Below are 22183 nucleotides of genomic sequence, written 5' to 3'. Positions count from 1 at the left end.
GCTATCAATACTGCTTTTCCGTTACTCTTCTTGACAGTAATTTTCACCACCTCAGTGTAAGTCATAAAATTAAGTCTTGGGCCAAAGAGAACTTACTTCTTTCCTTTTGAAGGAGCAGGAATCATCGTTTTCAGCTCCTTGTCAGCCAAGATCCAGCATGACCTCTCACAACCCGCACCACGGCCTTGCCTGGCTCACTGGCTCCCAGTGACGGGGGCCGGCCCACGGTGAAAGCAGTGCTTTTCCAGCGGCACCACCACCTCCACTCGCCACGCTCCCCACGGACAGAAAGATGAAGCCGTCATCCCCGTGACAACTTGCAGCGTTTAAATCCTGGCTCACCGTCACTCTGTCCAGTTATGCCTCTCTCAGTTCGTGGGGATTTCCAAATTCGTAGAGATGATCCTTCCAGCACCATGGCCCCCTGGTTCCTGAACCTCCTCTCTGCCTCAGCCCTCATTCCGAGGTACTATATCCTCAGTCTCACCATTACCCATGACTGCGACCTCTCTGTAACATCAGGGTGAGGCACCACTCTCTCCAGCCTCCTCCTCTCCTATCTTTCCAGCCCATTCCCTCTACTCCCTAGACCTACAGTCCACTGATTCTACCAGTTTTTGTCACCCTACACCTTGATCATATCCTGTGTCCTCTCTCTTTCCTCAGGCCATGCTTCAGTTCCACACTTAATCCACTGCACTCATCCTCCACAACTCTGCCTTCTCTTGCTTGGTGGCACTTCCCTGGAAAACCTACAGCCCTAGTTAAGCTCAACTCTGCCCGTTCCATGCCTGTATCTGCTCGGTGTTCTCCACGGCTGGAGGGAAACATACAACGCTCGCTTAAATGTATAACCATGAACGTCGTGGGGCCCTCCTGCTGCAGGCACTCAGGCTGCAGTCCCCGGTCCAGCCAGCCCTCCCACTCCCTCTGATGCCTATTTCGTACCTCCACCAGGCCCACCCTCACCGAACGGCATCTCCTGCTTTGTTCCGACAAACAGAAGCAAGGAGAAGAGAACTTTGTGAGGCCCCCATCGGCGATCTGCACTATACTACTGTCTGTGCTGCGGTGTGAGACCAATCTCCCCGCTTGGGCACTAGGTCCCATCGCCTCTCATATGCGACATCAATTCCTCCCCACCTTTTCCTAAACCGTGAGCTCCCCCCCAGCTACACAGTCTCATCTGCACACAAACACGCCATTTCCCCCCCTCTCAGTCACAAAATAATAAAAGCACCACCACTCACCCTCTCCAGTGCAGGCACCATCTTCCAGCCCTCCCTGACAACAAAACTCTCAGAACACTTCTTACGGTACTGTCTCCAAGCCTTCTCTTCCCACTCTTCCTTAAACCCACCCCAGAGAGGCTTTCCCCACCATCCCACTGAAGCCACTCTCATGGAGTTCACTGATGACCTCCATGCTGCTAACTCCAGTAGATGATTTATCTCTCAGGAGAGACAGACCTGCCCTGGCAGAAGCATCTGACACTTCTTCCTGAGAAACTACCAGACCTCTCCACTTACAGAACCTCCAACCTTCTCCCCTGAACCTCACCCACAGCTTCACCATCACAGTTTGAGAGTAACTCTCTTTTGCAAGACAAAAACGTTAACAATCGTCTTTGACTTTGCTCTTTCCACGGCCCAAACCCCATCCTCCACTAATCTTCAGGGTTCTATTTTCAAAATACGTTGAGCACACAATTACAGCTGACCCATGAACATCACAGGGTCAGGAATACCAACCTCTCCCACAGTCAGAACTCTGCATGCAACTTTTGACTCCTCAAAAACTTAATAGCCTACCGCAGACTGGAAGCCTTACCAGCAGGAAACAAACAGGAGATTAACACATATTTTGTATGTTACACGTGTTATAAACTGTATTCTTACAATAAAATAAGCTAGAGAAAAGAAAATGTTATTAAGAAAATAAATCATGAGGAAAATACACTTACAGTTCTGTATTTACTGTGAACAGTCCACATGTAAGTGGACGCATGCAGTTCAAACCCAAGTTGTTCAAGGGTTAACTGTTCCCACGCTGATCCAAGCCAATGTTATTCAATCAACAGATAATTACCAACAGCCTAGTATACGCCAGGCATGCTTCTAGGTGCGTAAATATATAAATATATATTCCCTGTGGCAGGAAACATATTTAGCGAATCCTTGCACCAGTCTCCTAACTGGTGTCCCTGCTTCTACCCCACCCTCCTACAGTCCATTGCCAACACAGCAGCCAGAGTGACCCTGGTAAAATAACAAGTGAGAATGTGTCACTCCTCTGCTCAAATGCTACACAATCTCATCTACAGTTATTACAGCCAAAGCCTCAGAACAGCCTCAGGTGTCTGGCCCCACCTCTGACCACGTCTCCAACTACTGGGCTTCTTCTCACCCCAGCCCAGCCACTCTGGCCTCCCCGGTGTTCCTCAAATGCATGAGACCCACCTCAGGACCTTCAGAACTATACTACCTTTTTTGGGGATAATGTGCCCCCCCCAGTATCCACATGGCCTGCTCCCTGACCTCCTTCAAAAGCTCTGCTCAGCTATCACCCTCGTGAGGCCCACAATGACAAGTCTACTGGAACAGAGCTAACAATCTCTTCTTGATCCACTCAAACCCACCAGACCTCCTAACAATTACAATCTTGCCCTGGACACTTGCCTCTTGGAACCCTCCACCCTCCTGCCTCCAGCTGGCCCACCTGGTGTTCTGCCACCGCAGAACTTCCCTTTTACCATCATCTTCAGAGTGCTCCTTGCTTCTCTCTGGTTTCAGACTATTTCCTGTACCATACTTTTGTGTTTTATGTGGAAAACACATCTTCCAAAAGCTTCCTTAGAAAAGGTACATGAGAAGTAATTTTTCAAGAACTTACATGTCTGAAAAAAAATCTTTGTTCCACCCTACTGGATAGAAAATTCTAGACTCGGTATCATTTTTTTCCACAGACTTCTGAAGGCATGATTTTAATGGCTTCAAGCTTTCGGTGTTATTATTGATAAACGCAATACCATTCTAACTTATTTTTTAACATGTGAAATGTATGTTCTTTCTGAAAGTTTTTACAATTTTCTCTTTGGCCTCAATGTTCCAAATTTTCATGATGGTATGCCTCCATACAGGTCTTTTTTCCATTGGGTACTTGGTGGAGCTGGTGATACACTAATAAAGACTTAAGAAGTATTTATCTGGGGAAAGAAGCCATGATTTGCAGCGCTTGCCAATTTCTGTGCTGTAAATCCTACTGCTGTGGTCAGTTTCAAGGTACCAACGTGACATCACTGAATGTGGCATTGTCGAAAGATGAGCAGCAGCAGATTTTCAGTACAGAGTGTGTATATATATATAGAGAGAGAGAGAGAGAGAAAGAGAGAGAGAGAGAGAGAGAGAGAGAGAATATACAGTATTTTCACCACACAGAGGAGATAGACACAAATACACTCAAGACCATAAATAATAGTAAAATAGTGAGGAAATAACTAATTTTTAATAATCACCACGTTTAGCAATAGCTTGCAAAAAATTCCTGCCATGTTTAACAACTGGCCCTCGTGAGCCAGTACAAGCCAGCCCCAGCACATCACTGAAAGGTCCTGCCAACCTGGGAGTTGGGAAACTGTCTTCACTACTGGGAAACTGTCTTACACTATTTCCTCTCTTCATTTTCTCCACCCACCCTCTGCAAATAACCAGATGTTGGGCCTCCTGGGCAAATTCTGTAATTCCTTTTCATCATTTCTCTCCCATTTTCCTACTTTTATCTGTTTATTCTCCTCTCTCAACTATACCTAACAAAGTTTAAATTTCTGTTTTAGGAATGTTTCCTTTTTTATAGCTTTAATGATTTCAGTGATTGCAATACTGCTCCTTTATTCTTTACTGTTTTATTTTGGTCTAAAGATTTTCCTTAAGTGACTCATGATCCTCAGTGTTCCCCTCCTTTTTTTCTTTTTTTTTTTTTTTAATGTTTTTTTATTTATTGAGAGAAAGAGAGACAGAACATAAATGAGAGAGGGGCACAGCAAGAGAAGGAGACGCAGAATCCAAAGCAGACTCCAGGCTCTGAGCTGTCAGCACAGAGCCCAACATGGGGCTCAAACTCACGAACTGTGAGATCATGACCTGAGCCGAAGTCCAGTGCTTAACCTACTAAGCCACCCAGGCGCCCCACCTCCTGTTTTTCTTGAACATTTGCTCTAACCTATAATGGATCCACTTTCACTTATTTTTTACCAAAAGATTACTGGAGACTGTAAAATTGAGCATTTAGAGTCATGTGTTCACAAGAAATGAAAAATAATTCCAATTTATATACACATTGTACTTTCAATGCAGCAAAGCATGATAAGATGGCTAACAAAATATATTAGGATCTATTAGGAATATATATTAGGATCTATTAGGATACAATTCATATAAAATGTTATATTAGGATACAAATACGAATTTGAAGACAAGAAGAAACAATGTGAAATTTCAAACAGTATGGGAATAACTTGCTCTCTACTTTTTATATCAAATCCTAACACCAAATTACTATTGCAACTAGGTTTCCCTGGCTATGTTCAAAAGTGTTACGTTATACACCATAAACGTATACGATGTTATATGCTAATTGTATCTCAAGGAAGATGGGGGAAAAAAGCTTATAATATTTTTAAAAACGAATATTTAATATACACTGAAAATTGCATCTTCTGCAATTATTCAAATTTAATAGCAAAAAAATGTTAAGATCAACTTAAAAATTAATATGTAAGGACATCTACAGTTGTTCAAAATCTTTTGGTGGTATGATCCAACATTTTGAGAATCACAAAGCTAGAATACCACCTTTCTCTTCAAACTTTATTTCTCCCGGGACTTCTTAAAATTTCACTTAATTCCAGATGCATTCTGAAATAATTAAAAAAAAAACAAACAAAACATAGCTTCCTCTAATTACTGGGTGACTTCATTCACTCAACAAATACCTAATGAGCTTCTCCCACATGAAAGACACTGGCCTAGGTGCTATGGATATGGCAGTGAATGAAACAGACAAAAATCCCTGCCCTCATGGGAGTTTACCTTCTTTCTAGTGACTTCTTTTGATGTTTTCACTCAGCCAGCTGTACCCAGCTTTGTAATTAGTTGATAATGATCTGCCTAATTTTAAAGTTAATTTTAAAAGAAGGAAATTTGTTCCAAAAAGAAAAAAGCACAATCTGAGCCACATTCTGTCTCCAAATATCCTTCCATAACTGAACAGAAATGCTTAGAAGGCAGAAAATTTGTGTGAACCAGAGAAAAAGGAAAAGGCAAGTTAGCTGTCTGAAAACCAATACCCATTTCTAGTTGATTACTATCCTTTTATATAAAGATGATGCCACTGCATTAATGTACCTACTCTGCTCCTTTTTCCTAGTGGCAGTAATGCTTATTCTGATTCTTCTGTTCACTCCAGTGTGATCTATCTTGAAACCTAAAGCAGATCTTTTCCCTAACTGGCTAAGGTTGGGGGAGCAATTTAAAGTGACATCCAATGAGGCACTGACTAGAGTAGGATTCAGCTTGGGCCCTTGGCCCAGAGTAACCATTCATTTCACAATAATGTTGTACTCAGATAATTATACCGGAAGCTCTGGTTCAGAGAAAACCCTGTCTGATGATGGGGGGGGGGGGGGGGGTATTAATTTAGGGTGACCTAGGTGTTTGTAAATGTCAGTATCTGAAGGTCTCTTCTTTGGGTTGGTCAGTTTCCCTAGTGAAAAATCTCTAATCTCCTGCATAAGGAGTATAAGCCTGTCTGTCATATCTTACCTTTCAGTTTGTTGGCTTTCATTCAATTCTTGTTTTTAGCATGACAATCTCATCCCTACTCTCAGCTATGCCTCATGAACATGAAACCAGGGCCTACATGGTTCAGTTTCTCAGGAGACTGAACCTCCAGCCTTCTGCGGAGGTGGAGAAGACACAGTCAGTTGGCTAAGTAGGCTTAGAGAAAGGGGCTAAAGGGCCTGATTGCTCCTTTTTTTTTTTTTTTTAATTTTTTTTTAAGTTTACTTATTTATTTTGAGGGAGAGAGAGCACACACAAGCAGGTGAGGGGCAGAGAAACAAGGAAAGAGAATCCCAAGCAGGCCCCACACTGTCAGCACAGAGCCCAACGTGGGGCTCAATCTCATGCACCGTGAGATCATGACCTGAGCCTAAACCAAGAGTAGGACGCTTACCCGACTGAGCCACCAGGAGCCCTCTGATTGCTCCTTGCAAGAACTTCACCCAATCCTCTGAGTTTAAGCCCACATTACAGGTATCTTCAGAGGTACCCAGGGCCTCCAATTCTCTGACCCTTTCCAGAGTTCTCTGGTGCAAGGCAACTTGTTTCTTGATGGCTAAGCTCTGCAGTCTTGTTTCTGTTCTCTGAAGTGTGTCAAGTCAGTTACCACTCATCAGTTAGCTTCTCAGCTCCCAACACTGATTCCTATCCCGTCGCCAATCATCTCCCGACTCTAATGTCTCTCCTTTCCCATTCTCTTTGTTTTTGTTAAAGTTACACCTTTTACTTCTTTTTGTCACTTTAATAGGATTTGGGGATGAAGCAGAGATAAATGCATGTGTTCAACACATCGTATCCTGTTTAACCAGAAGTTTTAAAATTATTTCCTTAAGTCGTATCACTCCACAAATACTTAAATGCAATACATATAATAAACGTATTCATGAGAACACAGCAATAAATAGTAAAGACACAGTCTCTATCTTTCCGTAGCTCACATACAGTCTGGGAGGAACCACGGACAGTGTACTAGTAATTCCACAGGTGCTGGGAGACAGAAAGGAAAAGGTCAGGGTGACCCAAGGGTTTACCACAGGCAGACCTAACCAAACCAAGGTGGGTGGAGAGAATACAGGAAGAGTTTTTTGGAGGAAGCAACTACTGGCCTAACACCAGTGAATTGTCTAGAGAGATTAAGCCTGTTAAGCCTGAAAGAGCTTACCGGCGCTGGATCTGCCTTGCAAAATTGTTGCTAGAAGCTGAGCAGGGAAATTGGACTTCACTGTGCAGGGTGGCGTTACGGAAGAGGTCACAGAAGTTCTCAAAGAGCTCTAAAAGCTCATCGGATGTATTCTCAAACACAGCAATCACCTCTGTTGTCACCATATTGTACACCACAAAGAAAGATGCCTGCAGAAGAACAGAGAGAGCTTTGAGACAGCGGGTATGAGGCCATGCCTTGGAAACTTCTCACTTGGCTGAAAATTCAAACTACCCAAGGAAAACAAGCGAACCCTTCCACTCCTGCACTAGCACAACAACGTGGTTGCATGTGGTTCTGGGAAAGGAGGAGGCCTCGGTGGACTTGATCAGTCCAGGGCCATCAGTCATGGCCAGTGTCGCGGGATTTACCACTGGATCTACTGCTAGAATTACTGAGCTGGCCCGCGTATGTGTGTAGAAAGGTTTTCAATCTTTCATTTAAGAATGCAAATTCAACATTCTTCCTTCCTAGTAATTATTCCTGACTTGCTCTCCAACCCACCCTGAAATAAAAAGCACTTTTTTAAAATGCCAGATTTAATTCTCCCTCCTGCTGAGAAAGTAATTGGTAGCCTGTAGCTGCCTGTTGGCAAATTATTTTCTCTTGTATACGTACAGTTGAAAGTTCAATTCAGGGGCATTTATTTTCCCTCTTAAGATTTCTAACATGCAGAGAGACACCTTAAGTACACTGTGTCCCAAAACTGCCCAGGCAAGTTGTCACCAAGCAGGGAACTGCCACTGAACAAATGGAAAATCAGAGTCGCGTTTTCCGTTTCTTCCTTCACAAATGTTCTTTCAGCCAAGAGCATTTGTAAGACACATTTGAGATCTGTAGCAATTAAGATCAGAGGGGACATCTGAAAAGCATTCAAATGCCACAGGTGGCAGGGTTACTGCTTTCTCTGAATGGGCCTCTGGAGGACAGGCCCTCTTCCTTTAAACAACCAGTGCTCTCTGCTCTGCCTAACAAGGAAGCTCCAGGAATCCCTGGGTTTTGTCACAATGAATGTGGCAGTGTGAATCAATCTGCAGGCTTCCAACAGGACTCTAGAAGTTTTCAGAACATTAGGATTAGTACTCCCCCTCCTATGACTGACTTGAAGTCTCCATCACCAATTCCTGGAGCCACGTGGCCCACCTGTTTTACTAGTCATTAGTCCTTCCAGAGCTTTCATTACATGACTTTTTCGGTCACCTGGAAATTAAATACGGCTGTAAATTAAAGAGGTTGGAGGGTAACCTGAGAATAATACCCATAATATTAGCAAGGCTTTGTGTGTACATGTGCCTTTTACTCATTAACTTTATTGAAACCTATCAAATTAAACTGGGGAAGGAGGTGGGAGGACAACTAGGGCAAATTGGGTTTAAAGTTACAACCTCTGTCAGCAAAACACCGAGCTCCAGTACTGATTCTAGCTACAATTTCTTACAGCTACCGGAAATAAGTAGGTCATGTTTTTTAGCAAAGGGAAGAAGGATAATCTCAAATGCAGCTACCACAGATGACTTAGTGCTTCCAAAAGAAAAAGGTAATTATAGCTCAAACCTAAATAAAAGATTGAGTCATGTCCTTTCTATATACGTGGACAACATTTGGATCATTTCAGGACTTCACCAGAATCCATCACAATTATATGAATATAAAATTACAGGGGCGCCTGGGTGGCGCAGTCGGTTAAGCGTCCGACTTCAGCCGGGTCACGATCTCGCGGTCCGTGAGTTCGAGCCCCGCGTCAGGCTCTGAGCCCCGCGTCAGGCGCTGGGCCGATGGCTCGGAGCCTGGAGCCTGTTTCCGATTCTGTGTCTCCCTCTCTCTCTGCCCCTCCCCCGTTCAGGCTCTGTCTCGCTCTGTCCCAAAAATAAATAAAAAACGTTGAAAAAAAAAAAATTTTTTTTAAAAATTAAAAAAAAAAAAATTACACAAACCTTTACTAGGCTTGCCTCCAGGGCAGACTGGGAAATACAAGACAGAAGGGTACAGAAGTCAAGGGCTTCACTACCAACCCCCGATGACACATAAGATACACCAGATGCTCCTTCGTGATGGCTCAACGGGTGACTTCATCATTAATAGGGAAGAAGAAGAATCCAGAAAAAGTGACATCCAACCGTTATTACTCACCGCTCCCCCTCCCCGCCACCTTGAAGAATACACAGGCTATGAATCAGAAGAAAAATACTGGAAGACATTTTACCACGGATGCCTGGTAAGGTCTCAGGAAACAATGCCCTACACGGTCTCTCCTGCGACAGAAGCAACTGCAAGTCAGTGGGAGACACCAGACTCAGCCCCCTTTGTGGTTTACTGGTTCACTCTCTATTCTCAATTCCCAAACTCCTATCTAAGGAGAGATTCTGGAAATAGAACAGAGGGGCAAAGGTATAGAAAGGTAGGTATCTTACTTGATCAACACTAAAGTGGAGAGCCTCTCAAAGAGAAATGCCCAAAATACCCTGAATTTCAACGTGGTGTTTCAACCCAAGAGTCTGACAGGTTTCTGTGCCCTTCACACCATTTTATTCCCATCTGAGAAATAGCTATCTCCCCTAAAGAGATCTTTTATCCAAAGTGAAAAACCCTAATACTTGAAGTCCTGATGATTCACTTGGGGGATAAGAAACTCTGGCTTCCTTTCAATCTTTTCACTGCCCTACAATCTATGCATGGGCAAGGTCAGAGTAAAGTCATAAAACTTAACTGCCAGATGAGCTTACCTATTAGTTACCTTCTAAAGGCTTTATGAAGAAGTATATTGACATTAACCATCTGGGCAGGAAAGAGAGGCTAAATTTTTAGAAAATGTTTCTGGTATGGTGGGCTCATTCTCATTCCTAGAACTAAAGCAGTCAGACCACTAATCACAGCCTCACAAAATCAAGGCAGGATTATCCACAGGCAGTCCAAACTTCAACCCTGTAGCATCTGGGCTTCTATCTCAGGGGTACTGAAAATGCTCTGCAGAAGAATCAGGGTAATAATGACAGAGTTGACTATCCACACGCCAATGGCTTGAGATTTAGCTTCCGTTTGTCCAAATGAATACACGTGGCCAGAGAAAAGTGGAGTTGTTTTGAGTTTGAGGCCTAGGAAAACCAAAACTCAAGACTACATGAAATGCCAATCTCGGAGAGGCTGGCTATAGGCAAAGACAGAAATGTTCCCATCTTCCCAAGGGGATGGGAGGAGCAAAGAGCAGGAGAGCACCGCATACCTGTGATGGATCCGTGACCCGCAGGGTGACCACGTCCTCACTAGTGTACTTGATAAACAGGTGGTTTTCGTCCAGAAGCTGCATCTTCCACATGCGCAGCTGGCGCAGCTGGTCAAAGTACTGGAAGAAGCGCCTCTTGGCCATCGCACTCCCGTCCTGCTCCGCCCGGCGCCACAAGTACACCAGCAGCCGGTGTTTGAGGGAGTTGATGAAGGGATCTCGGAAAGGACTGGCCATGCCCGTCTGGCTGTCCCGCTGCACCTCAGGGAAGACAGCTGACACGGTGAGGAGGTCATCCTCGTAGCAGAAGCGGCCGATGGTCCTCACGTCGATGAAAGTGCCTTCAGGGGTCACCTGGAAGACGTGGATGGTCTGCTGCTGCACTGACAAGATGGCCAGGATGTTTTTGTACAGGTACAGCCCCTGGTTGTGCGACAGGACCACTTTATCACACTTGAAGGTGCGCGTATCACACAGGCGGCCGGTGTGAAGGTCAATGATGTGGAGGGAATAGTCCTCCAGAGGGGACCGGGGGTTGGGGGTCACGGACTCACTGTTGCGGTACACCTCGTAAAAAGGAGGATGCGGCTCATCCGGGAGGTAGGCAGCCGAGCCCACGATGACACAGCGACAGTCGTCAGTGAAGAGGCTGCACTCCCGGTTCAGGTGCTCACCGTTGGCGGCCACGTTGGTGATGTGCAGCAGGACGAAGAAGCGTTCAAAGAGCCGGCCGCGGATGCTGACCGACCGCTGGTCATTGCCGTTGGACAGGATCTCCCCCTCATAGCCCTGCAGTAGGTCCTCGGCTGCCTGGCAGCCCTGGTACTCATAGATCTCGAGGGACGTCTGGTCTGAAGAGAAAGCAATAAAGTAGCGTCCATCAGGTGAGAATTTACGCAAGAAACAAGGAGGCTTTTCAACATTGACGACCGTGAAGTTGGGGAAGACATTCTGGTGGAATACTCGGACCTGATGCCAGTGGGTGCCTGCCTTGCCCGAGCTGATCCGTCGGCGTTCCAGGCGGTGAATGACATTTTGGTTCTGGATCCTTCGAGGTTTGATGGTGGAAACATGATGATCCATCATCACATCTCTGCACGGAAAAGTGAAGAAGTCACGAAAACAAAACAAAATTGGCCGAAATACAAATATAGAAAGGTATAGAAAGGTATAGAAAGTACAGAAGTATAGAAAGTCAAAGCTTTTCCTCCTTATGCCCTGGACCCAGGAACTCCCAAGATGACAGTGATCAGCACTTCTCCTTCTCAGATTAGAGTCAGAAAGTGGTCCCAACATTTCTGAGTCTAAAAACAGGTTTGAGGGAAGGACCTGATTCACTAGGAACACCTGCAAAGCACGCTTAGATGTTGGGAATATTCAAGAGAATAAACCTAGAACTACATCAGAGTTGTTCAGTGTTAACAGCCACATTCAGTGCACATTCATTAAAGAAATCTATTTACTGGGCTGTTAAGATGTCCATACTACCCAAAGCAATGTATAAACACAATGCATCCCTATCAAAATCCCAATGGCGTTTTTTGCAAAAATAGAAAAATTCATCCTAAAATGCACAAGTGATCTCAAGGCACCCCAAGCAGCCAAAACAATTTTGTGAAAGAACAAAGTTGGAAGACTCAGACTTCCTGATTTCAAAACATATTACAAGGCCAAAGTAATTTTTTTTTTAAGTGTGGTACCAGCATAAAGACAGACAAATACACCAATGGAATACAATAGAGAATCCGAAAGCAAACCCTCACAGATGTAAACTCAAGATTCAGAAGTTCCCAAGCGTGATAAACACAAAGAAATCTATGCCCAGACCCATCACAGTCAAACTTAAAAACGGAAACACAAAGTAGAAATCTTGCAAGCAACCAGATAAATGATATATTGTCCGGAGGGGAACAAGGCAATCATCTGTGGATTCCTTGGGAAACTGTGGAAGCCGGAAGGAAGCAGAAAGTTTCTGAAGCGCTGAGCTGCCTCTGTGTCACCATTCAAATCTCAGCTAAAAGAGCAACTTCTCGGATTCTCCCTACCTTCCCATCCACACCAACTGTCATTTCACCCTATTTTGTTTTCTTCAGCCCTTCTCACTTTTTAAATTATCTTGTTTACCTTTTTAGTATCTGTCACCACACACAAGACCCCAGGTACCCTGCCCAATTCCTTGCTGAATCCCCACCACCACCTGGGGCAGAACCCGAGGCACAGCAAGTGCTCACAAGTAGGTTAAATGAATGCATGGAACAACATTCAAAATGGGCCCTGCAGGGTAAAGAATTCACAAGGCAAAGTAAAAGAGGAGCGTTCACTTGGATGAAATACACTTGGAAGGAGAGAGGTGTGATACATTTGGGAAGAGAGATTCCAAGTGATTAGAGCCCAGGAAGCACAGAGTGAGTAATAAAAGAGAAGCTTAGAAAAGCAGACTGGAGGCAGACTAGAAAACACTTCACACGTCACGCCAGGCCACACCAATGCCACACCAGCTATTGTGGGTTTTAACCAGGAGTGACTGACCTAATCTATATTTTAGAAATAAAAACATATACACAGTGTGGTATTTATTTATACCCTGCCTCCTTCTAAAAGGGATCTGAAACGCTGTACATAAGTATAGATACTATCTGGTCCAGTGAAAGATGTGCGTATCTCTATGACTGAGCAAACTAAATTTCTCAAACTGTTAGTCACAACTCATTGATGAGGCTTTGAAATAAATTTAGTGGATATACCAGACATTTTAAAAAGTGCAACAAAAACAGAAAACACCGAACTGTACCACATACAGTAAGGGTAAGTACGATTTCATGAAACTTTTGTTTCAATTATACATATGAGTTACACGCACTGGGTGAGGATATAAAATATATTCCCTACTGATCTAGATTACAGCAAGAGAGCGCATAATGCCCTCAGGCCAAATCTAGTCTGCCTGCCTGTTTTTAAGTAAAATTTTATTGGGACACAGCCATACCCATTTATTTACAGGTTACCTATGGCTGCTTTTGTCCCACAGAGGCATAGATGATTAGCTGAGACCAAAGACCACTGGGCCCACAAGACTGAATTACTTACTATCTGACCCCTTGCAGAAAAAGTCTGCCAACCACTGATCTTGGGCACTGGTTCCTCACTGGAGCAACGGGAGCATCTGGGGACAATGGTTGGTTGTCCTAACTTGGGAAGGAGGGGTGTTATGAGTGTCCACCAAACAGAAGCCAGGGATGCTGCCAAGTAAACAGGCCGGCCCCCCACACTTGGACCAAGAGGTCAATAGTGCTAAGGATGAGAAACCCTGATCTAGAGAAATATCTGCACGTAAATAACAAGAATGTCTGCGGCAGGACCGTTAGAAATAGCACAAACTGACGACACTCCAAATGCCCAGCAACAGAAGACTAGATAAATTCTTCCAGGCATATTCATGCAGTGGAATCTCATGAAGCAATAAATTAATGCTTAGCTAATTAATGTTAGCTACACATAACAACCTAAAGGAATCTCAGAACACAATGATGAATGAAAACAGCAAGCAGCAGAGTATTTTGTGTGTTTCTCTCCACATAAGCTTCAAACAATTTCTAGTTTAAAAGCCATCAATAGGGGCACCTGGGTGGCTCAGTCGGTTAAGCGTCCGACTTCAGCTCAGGTCACGATCTCGCGGTCCGTGGGTTCGAGCCCCGTGTCGGGCTCTGGGCTGATGGCTCAGAGCCTGGAGCCTGCTTCCGATTCTGTGTCTCCCTCTCTCTCTGCCCTCCCCCATTCATGCTCTCTCTCTGTCTCAAAAATAAAATAAACATTAAAAAAAAATTTAAAGATGGGTATTGAGGAGGGCACCTTTTGGGATGAGCACTGGGTGTTGTATGGAAACCAATTTGACAATAAACTTCATATATTGAAAAAAAAAATAAAAATAAAGTCTGTTTTGTCTGATATAAAAAAAATTTAAAAATAAATAAAAGCCATCAATAGATATGGAACACAAATATCAAAAGCAAAGGTATTATAAAATTAGAACAGTGGTTACCTGAGAAAAGTAAGAAACTGGATATGGGTTGGGACACACTGGCAACTCCAAGGTTACATTTTTTTCCTAAATCAGCACTCACTGTACTGTCATTCTTTAAAGATTACATATATTCAAAGTATTACCTGTACTCAGAATTTTTAATCAGAAAATAATTGTGAAGAGAAAACTAAGGTAGGACAATAAGACGAAGCCAGACGTACGCAGAAAGGCACACCACACGGACCTGCAGCACTGCCAACCGTCTCATTTGGCCCTGATTTTCTCAGCAGCCAGAGCAAAAAGGAAAACACAATCAGTTACAGAATGTGCACGGCCAATAAGATACAAACTTAATAACAGATGCTTGGAAGAAGCCGGTGGGAGTTTAAAAGCAATCTCATAAGTTTTCTCAAAGACCCTTGGCATGATCAAGTGAGCAAAATCCTCCACAGCTGACCACACAGCTACTCCTTGTAACAGTGACGTTATTGATGTGGCTATTCTGATTCAGCCTTAAAAACACAGTATTAAGGTTGAAGCATTTTAAAATACCAAACAGCATACAAAACTGCCTCACTCAATCCCTGCCGAGGGCAAATCTGCCAACCTAAGACTGGGTTGGACTCAGAGGGAGACCAGACCGGGATGAGAAAGGCAGACGAGGCCCAGGAACAGGTGGAATAGGGACCAGACACCATCTAACAGATGAACTGCTGAGTCGGATAAAGTGCATACTAGAGTTGCTCAGCTAAGAAAGAGCCACTGATCATATTAAGCAAAACAGATGCTTAATTCTAAGAAAATTGGGATACACTTTGCATAGTCCCATCTGAAATTCTCCGATTTGTCTTTTATATATATACTTATTTTTTTTTTGAGAGACAGAACGAGTGGGGTACAGGCAGAGAGAGAGGGGGACAGAGGATCCGAAGCAGGCTCCATGCTGACAGCAGACAGCCCGATGTGGGGCTTGAACTCATAAACCACGAGATCATGACCTCAGCCCAAGTCAGATGCTTGACTGAGCGATCCAGGCACCCCTCTCTGATTTGTCTTTTTAAGAGAAAGACACCAGTAACTGGGGTGATGGGTGTGAAGGGGTGGGGTGAGTGGAGCTGACGACCTGTTGGCTTCAGCTCCAAATCGTACAGGAAATCATCACTGAATTTCCTTCCCTCAGCGTGCGTGCTCTCTCTCTCTCTCCCTCTCTGTATGTACACACACACACACACACACACACACACAATTTTATATCACACAATTGTGATTTTGAGAGACATGGAGTTTTTCAAGGCTTTTTCAATTTGTTCTCTCGCTGTTCTGATTATAAAAGTACACGCTCATAAAAATTCAAACACTATAGAAAAAGTATGTAATGAAAGTCCCCTCTAGTCAAGGTGAGACTTAGGAAAAAAGAGAGGAACTTACGAGTGTCCTAAAATCTGGCCCTCTCCCAGCTCCCTCAGGCCAGTGAATGGCCTAGCAACTCTCCAGCTAGCAGGAACCAGAAACCTGACAGTCTTCCTTGATCCCTCTTTCCCTCAGCCCCCTGATCAGTCACCAAACTCTGGAGATTCTACCCTCTAAACAGTCCTCTCTAATCTTCCACTTACTCCTATCACAAGCTGCCGGCACCCTTCTCCGAACTTTTACACTTTCACGTCTGCGTTACTGCACCAGCTTCCTACCTAAATCCACTCCTTTCAACAGCCAGAGTGACCTTTCCAAAATGCTTTGGTGACCGCGTCCTTTCCCCTGTGGACTAATACAGGTCAGTATCTCCCCACTGCCCTTAAAGAGAAGAATCAAGCCCTCAACATGCCAACCAGATGCTCAAAGGTCTCGGCTCTGCCTCTCCGGCCTCATCTTTTCCTGTTAATTCTAACCATTTATTTTCTTCAAGAGGGACCCTACCTCCTGTCTCGGAAGCTTGGCACCTGCTGTTAACCAAATCTAAAAAAGCTCTCCTCCTCCCTTTGCTGCGTTAACTCCCAATTCAGCCATCAGCCTCATAATCACTTCCTCAGAGGAGTCTTCCTTCGACTCCCCATTAGCTAAAATACTAACTTACTGGCCACACCTCTCCTTCACGGCACTAACCACGCTTGCAACTCTGTCCCTGCATTTTACTCCTATCTGTGGCACTAGGTGGTGGGTGTTCTGCACGCCCATCACACTACGTGACACCTCTCAAGCTTCATCTCCTGCACGTTGGACCGGCCTCACCCCAAGCTCTTTGCCAACTCAGGTATCCACAGGTGCTGTTCCCTCTGCCTAGAACGTCTTTCCCCAGGCCCTTGCCATAACTTCTCGAGTTGCAGCCTAACTGCCATCTCCTCCAGGAAGTCTTCCCTGACCATTCTCTCCAACACAGGGCTCCCTGTTTATTTTTTGTCTTCTCCACATTAACGGCCACGACTTGAATACGCACTTGTACTTGCAGGGTTGTGCGTTTAATAATTTAGTCCCCCCACTAAACGGGACCCCCCGGATAGGAAGCAACCACGTCCACACCAGTCACCGAAGTTTTCTCAGAGCCTAGCGATGGGGCTGGCCCCTCGTGTGCGTTCGGCACGTTTTTTATGGAACGAGAAGAAAGCCTGGCTGGATAGGGCCACTAGCTCGTCGAGTGGCACTAGACCTGTCCTTTTCCTCTGCTGCGTCTCGGCTTCCCCACGGGGGCCGGTGCACCGCCCCCCCAATTCCTCGTGACAGCTCCCAAAAACGGTCAGGGGATACCGAGGGGCGGGCACACACACCCAAGGGGGCGCCCCCGGAAAGAGAAGCCCGGGGCGGGGCCTCAATGGGAAGAGACGGCTCAGGGAGGGCGGGGGCCGCGGAGCCTCGGCGTCTGGCAGGGAGGGGGCCACCCCGCGGCGGGAAGCCGGGGAGGCCTCGGGAAGGGCCTGACGGGCTTGGGGGCTGGGCCAAGAAAGGAGAGGTCCTCACCTGTACGCTCCGGGTTCAAAGGGCCGGGGAGACGGACCCCCCGGCCTGCTCGGCACGCGCCTCCCCCAGCCCCGCCCCCGCCATGCCTCCGGCTCCGGCGGCTGAGAGTCCTCGCTTCCGCTTGCCGCCGGAAGTGCGGCTCAGCAAGAAGTGGGGAGAGCGCGGCGTCGTCGTCAGCCGGCACCAAGAGAAGATACAGCGCACCCTGGTGCCTGGAGGGGGGATCGAAACCACAGGGGCCCAGTGGCTGTGAAGGAAAAAATTAACAGGGAGCACTAACCTGGTCACGTTGGTGAGCTCTTACGGTGAGGTCTCCGCGCCTGCAGGACACGTTTGCAAAAACATGGGTAAAATTAATGTTTCAGAGGCACCTGGGTGACTCAGTCGGTTAGACGTCCTACTCTTGATTTCGGCTTGGGTCACGATCCCAGGGTTCATGAGTTCGAGCCCTGCATCGGGCTTGGAGCCTGCTTGGGATTCTCTCTCTCTCCCTCTCCCTCTCTCTGCCCCTTCCCTGCTTATTCTCTCTCTCTCTCTCCCTCTCTCTCTCTCTCTCTCTCTCTCTCTCTCTCTCTCTCTCAATAAATAAAACTTAAGGGGCACCTGGGTGGCTCAGTCGTTTAAGCGTCCAACTTCGGCTCAGGTCATGATCTCTTGGTTGGAGCCCCGCGAAGGGCTCTATGTTGACAGCTCAGAGCCTGGAGCGTGCTTCGGATTCTCTGTCTCCCTCTCTTGCTGCCCCTCCCCCACTTGCTTGCACTCTTTCTCTCTCTCTCTCTCTCTCTCTCTCTCAAAAATAAACATTTAAAAATTCCAAAAAAATAAATAAAACTTTAAAAAAATTTTTTTAATTAATGTTTCGCCTCGTAATTAGATGCACCCATTCATCGGCCAAGAAATGATCTGCTGTGTGTTGTCTCCTCCCTCGCAGCGAGCACTTGGACCACTGGACTGTATTCATTTCTGAACACTCTGCCCAAAGCAGTTGCTGGCACAGAGTGGAAGTACAGAGAAGCTTCTTGCACTAACCTAGTCCCATAACCTCTACTTGGACGGTCTGCCCCCAGATTTCCCTCTCTGCCTCCTTTGGATCATTCAGTCCTCTGTGCATGAGTCACCTGATGGCTTCCTGGCTGCTTTCACTCCACTGCCACCCGCTGTTTTCTGTTAGCACTCATCACTGTCTGATATTACCTGATGTGTGTGTGTAAATTTCTTTCCTTGTTCTGTTTCCCTTCCCCCTTCTAGAATGTCAACTCCATGAGAGCAGGGATTTTGTCTTGTTTTCTGTTCTATCCTCACCTACAGCTGGGTTTAGCGTCTTGTAAGTGCCCAGTAAGGATTCAGCCCACGAATGAAGGGCTCTGCCCACATTGCTCACAGCAATCGTAGGAGGAAGGAACGTTAATTAACCTTTACAGATAAGCACACAGACTCAGGAAGGGTAGGTAGCAGAGAGGAAACAGGCTGGGTTCTCTGTCCAGCCTTGACATTTCCAGACTGTGTTCTCAGGTACTGACTGCACAGTTTTCATTTTCTCTTCTGGGAAAGGAAGAGTTGCCTGCCTAGTAAGGTTATTGGAAAGATTAGAGGTGGTATACTTAAAGCGGCCTGCACAGAGCCTGGAATGTGGTAGGTGCTCATTAAAGTATTATTCTAATTACCCAAGATCAACTCCCTTGCCCACCCATGATGCAGTTGAGACCCCAACAGGTACCTGACTTGTACAAGTTCATACAAACACAAGCGGAAGAACTGAGACCATGACCCAGGATTTCCATCGCCCCTCTCCCCTCTTCCAGGGTTATCTCCTCTAGTACCAAATTCTGACTCTGCCTTTCGGGTTCCTACATGATTTTAAGCAACTCACTCACCTTCTCCAAGTCTGTATTCTTACACCTAAAATTGGGGAGGGGCGCCTGGGCAGCCCACTCGGTTAAGCATCCAACTTTGGCTCCAGTCATGATCTCACGGTTTGTGGGTTCGAGCCCTGCATCGGGCTCTGTGCTGACAGCACAGAGCCTGCTTGGGATTCTCTGCCTCTGTCCCTCCCCTACTTGCTCTCGCTCTCCCTCTCCCTCAAAAATAAAATAAACATTTAAAAAAAAAAAACAAAATAAAATCGGGTAATTATCTGACTTGATTATTAGAGAGATCACATAAGAGAATGTAGTTTAAACTATCCAGTGCTACCCAGATGGAAATGTTTGGGGCCTGCTGCCTCTGTGCTGAGCCTGGTAATTAAAATTAGGAGCTTCCCTGGCAGCAGGTGTTGAAGAATAACTCAAAAGAAGCTTCACACCTCACACCATCTACAAAAACCAATTCCAAATAGACCAAGACTTAAATATAAAGGCCAATCTATGAAACTCTTAGAAGGAAACATACGCATAATTCTTTATGACCTTGGCTTAGGCAACAGTTTCTTAGGTATAACACCAAAAGCACAAGCAACCAAAGGAAAAACATAGATAAATTGAGCTTCATTAAAATTTTAAAATGTTTGTGCTTCAAAAGACACTTATGAGAAAGTGAAAAGACAATCCGCTGAATGGGAGAAAATATTTGCAAATCATATGTCTGATCAGGGTACAGCATCAAAAATATTTCTTAAAAAAACCCTTGCCACTCAACAACAAAAAGACAAACCAGTTGAAAAGCAGGCAAAGGACCCAAACAGATATTTCTTCAAAGAAAATATACAAATGGCCAACAAACACATGAAAAGCTGCTCAACGTCATTAGTCACCAGGGAAATACAAATCAAAACCATAGTGAGATACCATTCCTCAGCCATTAGGACAGCTATAATTTTCAAAAAGGAAAATAAATATTAATGAAGATGCAGAAAATGGGAATTCTCTTATACTGCTGGCGGAAATAAATGCTACAGCCATTGTGGAAAATAGTTCAGCAGTTTCTTAAGAACTTAAACACGGAGTTCCTGTATGACCTAGAAATACTTCCTTTAGATATATGATCAAGAGAGATAAAAACATGTCCTCATAAAAACTTGTATACAAATGTTCATAGCAATGTTATTCATGATAGCTACAAAGTGGAAACATCTCAAAGGTCCATGAATGGATGGGTGGATAAACCAAAGGTGGTATATCTATACGATGGAAGATTAGTCATGAAAGGATTGGAGTGCTGATATGCGCTATGACATCAATGGACCTTGAAAATATTATACTAAGTGAAAGAAGCCAGACATAAAAGGCCACATATTGCCTGACTCCACATATATGAAAAATCCAGAATCCCTGAAAATAGAAAGTAAATTAGTGGTTGCTGGGGGCTGAAGAAAGAGGGGAATATGGGAATTTTGCTGATAAATACAGGGTTTCTTTACAGGGTGATGAAAATGTACTGGAATTAGATGGGGGTGTTGGTTGCACATCTCTGTGAATATATACTCAAAACCACTGAACTGTACATTCTTATTTTTTTATGTTTATTTATATTTGAGAGAGGGAGAGACAGAGCATGAGTAGGGGAGGGGCAGAGAGAGAGAGGCAGACACAGAATCCAAAACAGGCTCCGGGGTCTGAGCTGTCAGCACAGAGCTGAACGCAGGGCTCAAACCCACAAACCGTGAGATCATCACCTGGGGCTGAAGTCAGACGTTTAACCGACTGAGCCACCCAGTCGCCCTTGAACTGTACATTTTTAAATGGTGAATTCTATGGCATGCACATTATATCTCAAGTTGAAAAACAAGTGGGAGGAGCTCTAACCTTCAGGTCGTCCCCAGCTCCGTGGCTGGGGTGGTCTGTAGAGACAGCTGTGAGTGGGCTGCAGGCCTTCCCCTTCTCTATTCAGCCCCTCTTCAGAGGTCAGCCCAACCTCCCCCCCCCCCCCGCCCCTCCACAGCCCTCCCTATCCATTCCCGCCCACCATGGAGAAGGCAGGACTTTCTGGAGCTCCTCTTATTTCTTCCAGGAAAGCCTTCCCTGTGGGACAGAGTTTAGACCAAAAGCATTCTTGGACATTGAGTTCATCACAGTTTTCCCTCCACTTTTGTATATGTTGGAAATTTCCCATAACAACAGCAACAACAGCAGAGAGTAAAAGTCCCCTCCACCCTGTCTGGCATCCAGGCAGCCTGTGTCTCTCTTCACTGATAAGCTTACTCTCAGGCTTTGCCTACGTGAAGACAGAGCAATAGAAGGAATTCCCTTCCCCTGGAATGTGGACTCCTAGTGCCCTGTCCCTAGCATAACACTGCATAGGGACAACAGGACAATAGGGCCTTGCCTTCTTTTCTCTGCTGACCTCTGGCATATAAGTTTTCCCCAAGAGAAAAAGGGGGTGTAGGTTGCAGTGAAACTGGTTTCATTTGACCTCCAGTACTTCCTACTTACTTACTTAACCTATCTGCACCTCAGTTTTCCCATCTGTAAAATGGAGATAGTAATTGTAGTACCTATATTATAAGGTCAGCAGGAAATAAAATTAAGTATTGCATTTAAAGCTCTCAACACTCTGCCTGGCACATCTTCCATGACTTTTAGTGGTGTTACACCCAGATAAACCCATCATGAGTTGAAAATATAAGTTGAGGGTAACCTGGGTGTCTTGGTCAGTTAAGCATCTGACTCTTGATTTTGGCTTGGGTCGTGATCTCATGGTTCGTGAGATCGAGCCCCACATCAGGCTCTGCGCTGGGAGTATGGAGCCTGCTTGGGACTCTCTGTCTCCCAATATCTCTCTCTCTCTCTCTCTCTCTCTCTCTCTCTCTCTCTCTCTCTCTCTCAAAATAAATTTAAAAAAAGATAATATGATAAGTCAAAAATGCACTGGACAGCATAGCTTAGCCTTGCCTACTTTACACGTGCTCAGAACACTTACATTAGCCTACAGCTGGGTAAGATCATCTAACACAAAGCCTACTTTATAACAAAGTGTTGACTACCTCATGTCATTTGTTGAACACTGTGCTAAAAGTCGAA

The 22183-nt window shown here is 45.2% G+C and overlaps 1 protein-coding gene across 4 annotated transcripts in view; it reads right to left on the bottom strand.

Annotated features, from left to right (window-relative positions):
• The window catches only part of DET1 (DET1 partner of COP1 E3 ubiquitin ligase), a 57105-nt gene extending 39755 nt beyond the window's left edge, over positions 1-17350 (bottom strand). For all 4 annotated transcript variants that reach the window (XM_019460201.2, XM_019460202.2, XM_019460203.2 and 1 more), the window contains exons 1-3: positions 17229-17350; positions 10259-11351; positions 7000-7187 (exon numbers count right to left, since the gene is read on the bottom strand). In XM_019460201.2, the coding sequence (XP_019315746.2) occupies positions 7000-7187; positions 10259-11344 (1274 nt within the window). In that variant the 5' untranslated portion in view covers positions 11345-11351; positions 17229-17350. The remainder of the gene's footprint in view (positions 1-6999; positions 7188-10258; positions 11352-17228) is intronic.
• Between the last annotated feature and the right edge of the window lie 4833 nt (positions 17351-22183).

This window comes from Panthera pardus, unplaced genomic scaffold (genome assembly GCF_024362965.1).
Source record: "Panthera pardus isolate Hobbes unplaced genomic scaffold, ASM2436296v1 HiC_scaffold_23, whole genome shotgun sequence".
Lineage (NCBI taxonomy): Eukaryota > Metazoa > Chordata > Mammalia > Carnivora > Felidae > Panthera > Panthera pardus.
The sequence above is the reverse complement of the archived record's forward strand: the minus strand, read 5'-3'. Positions and strand labels throughout refer to the sequence as shown.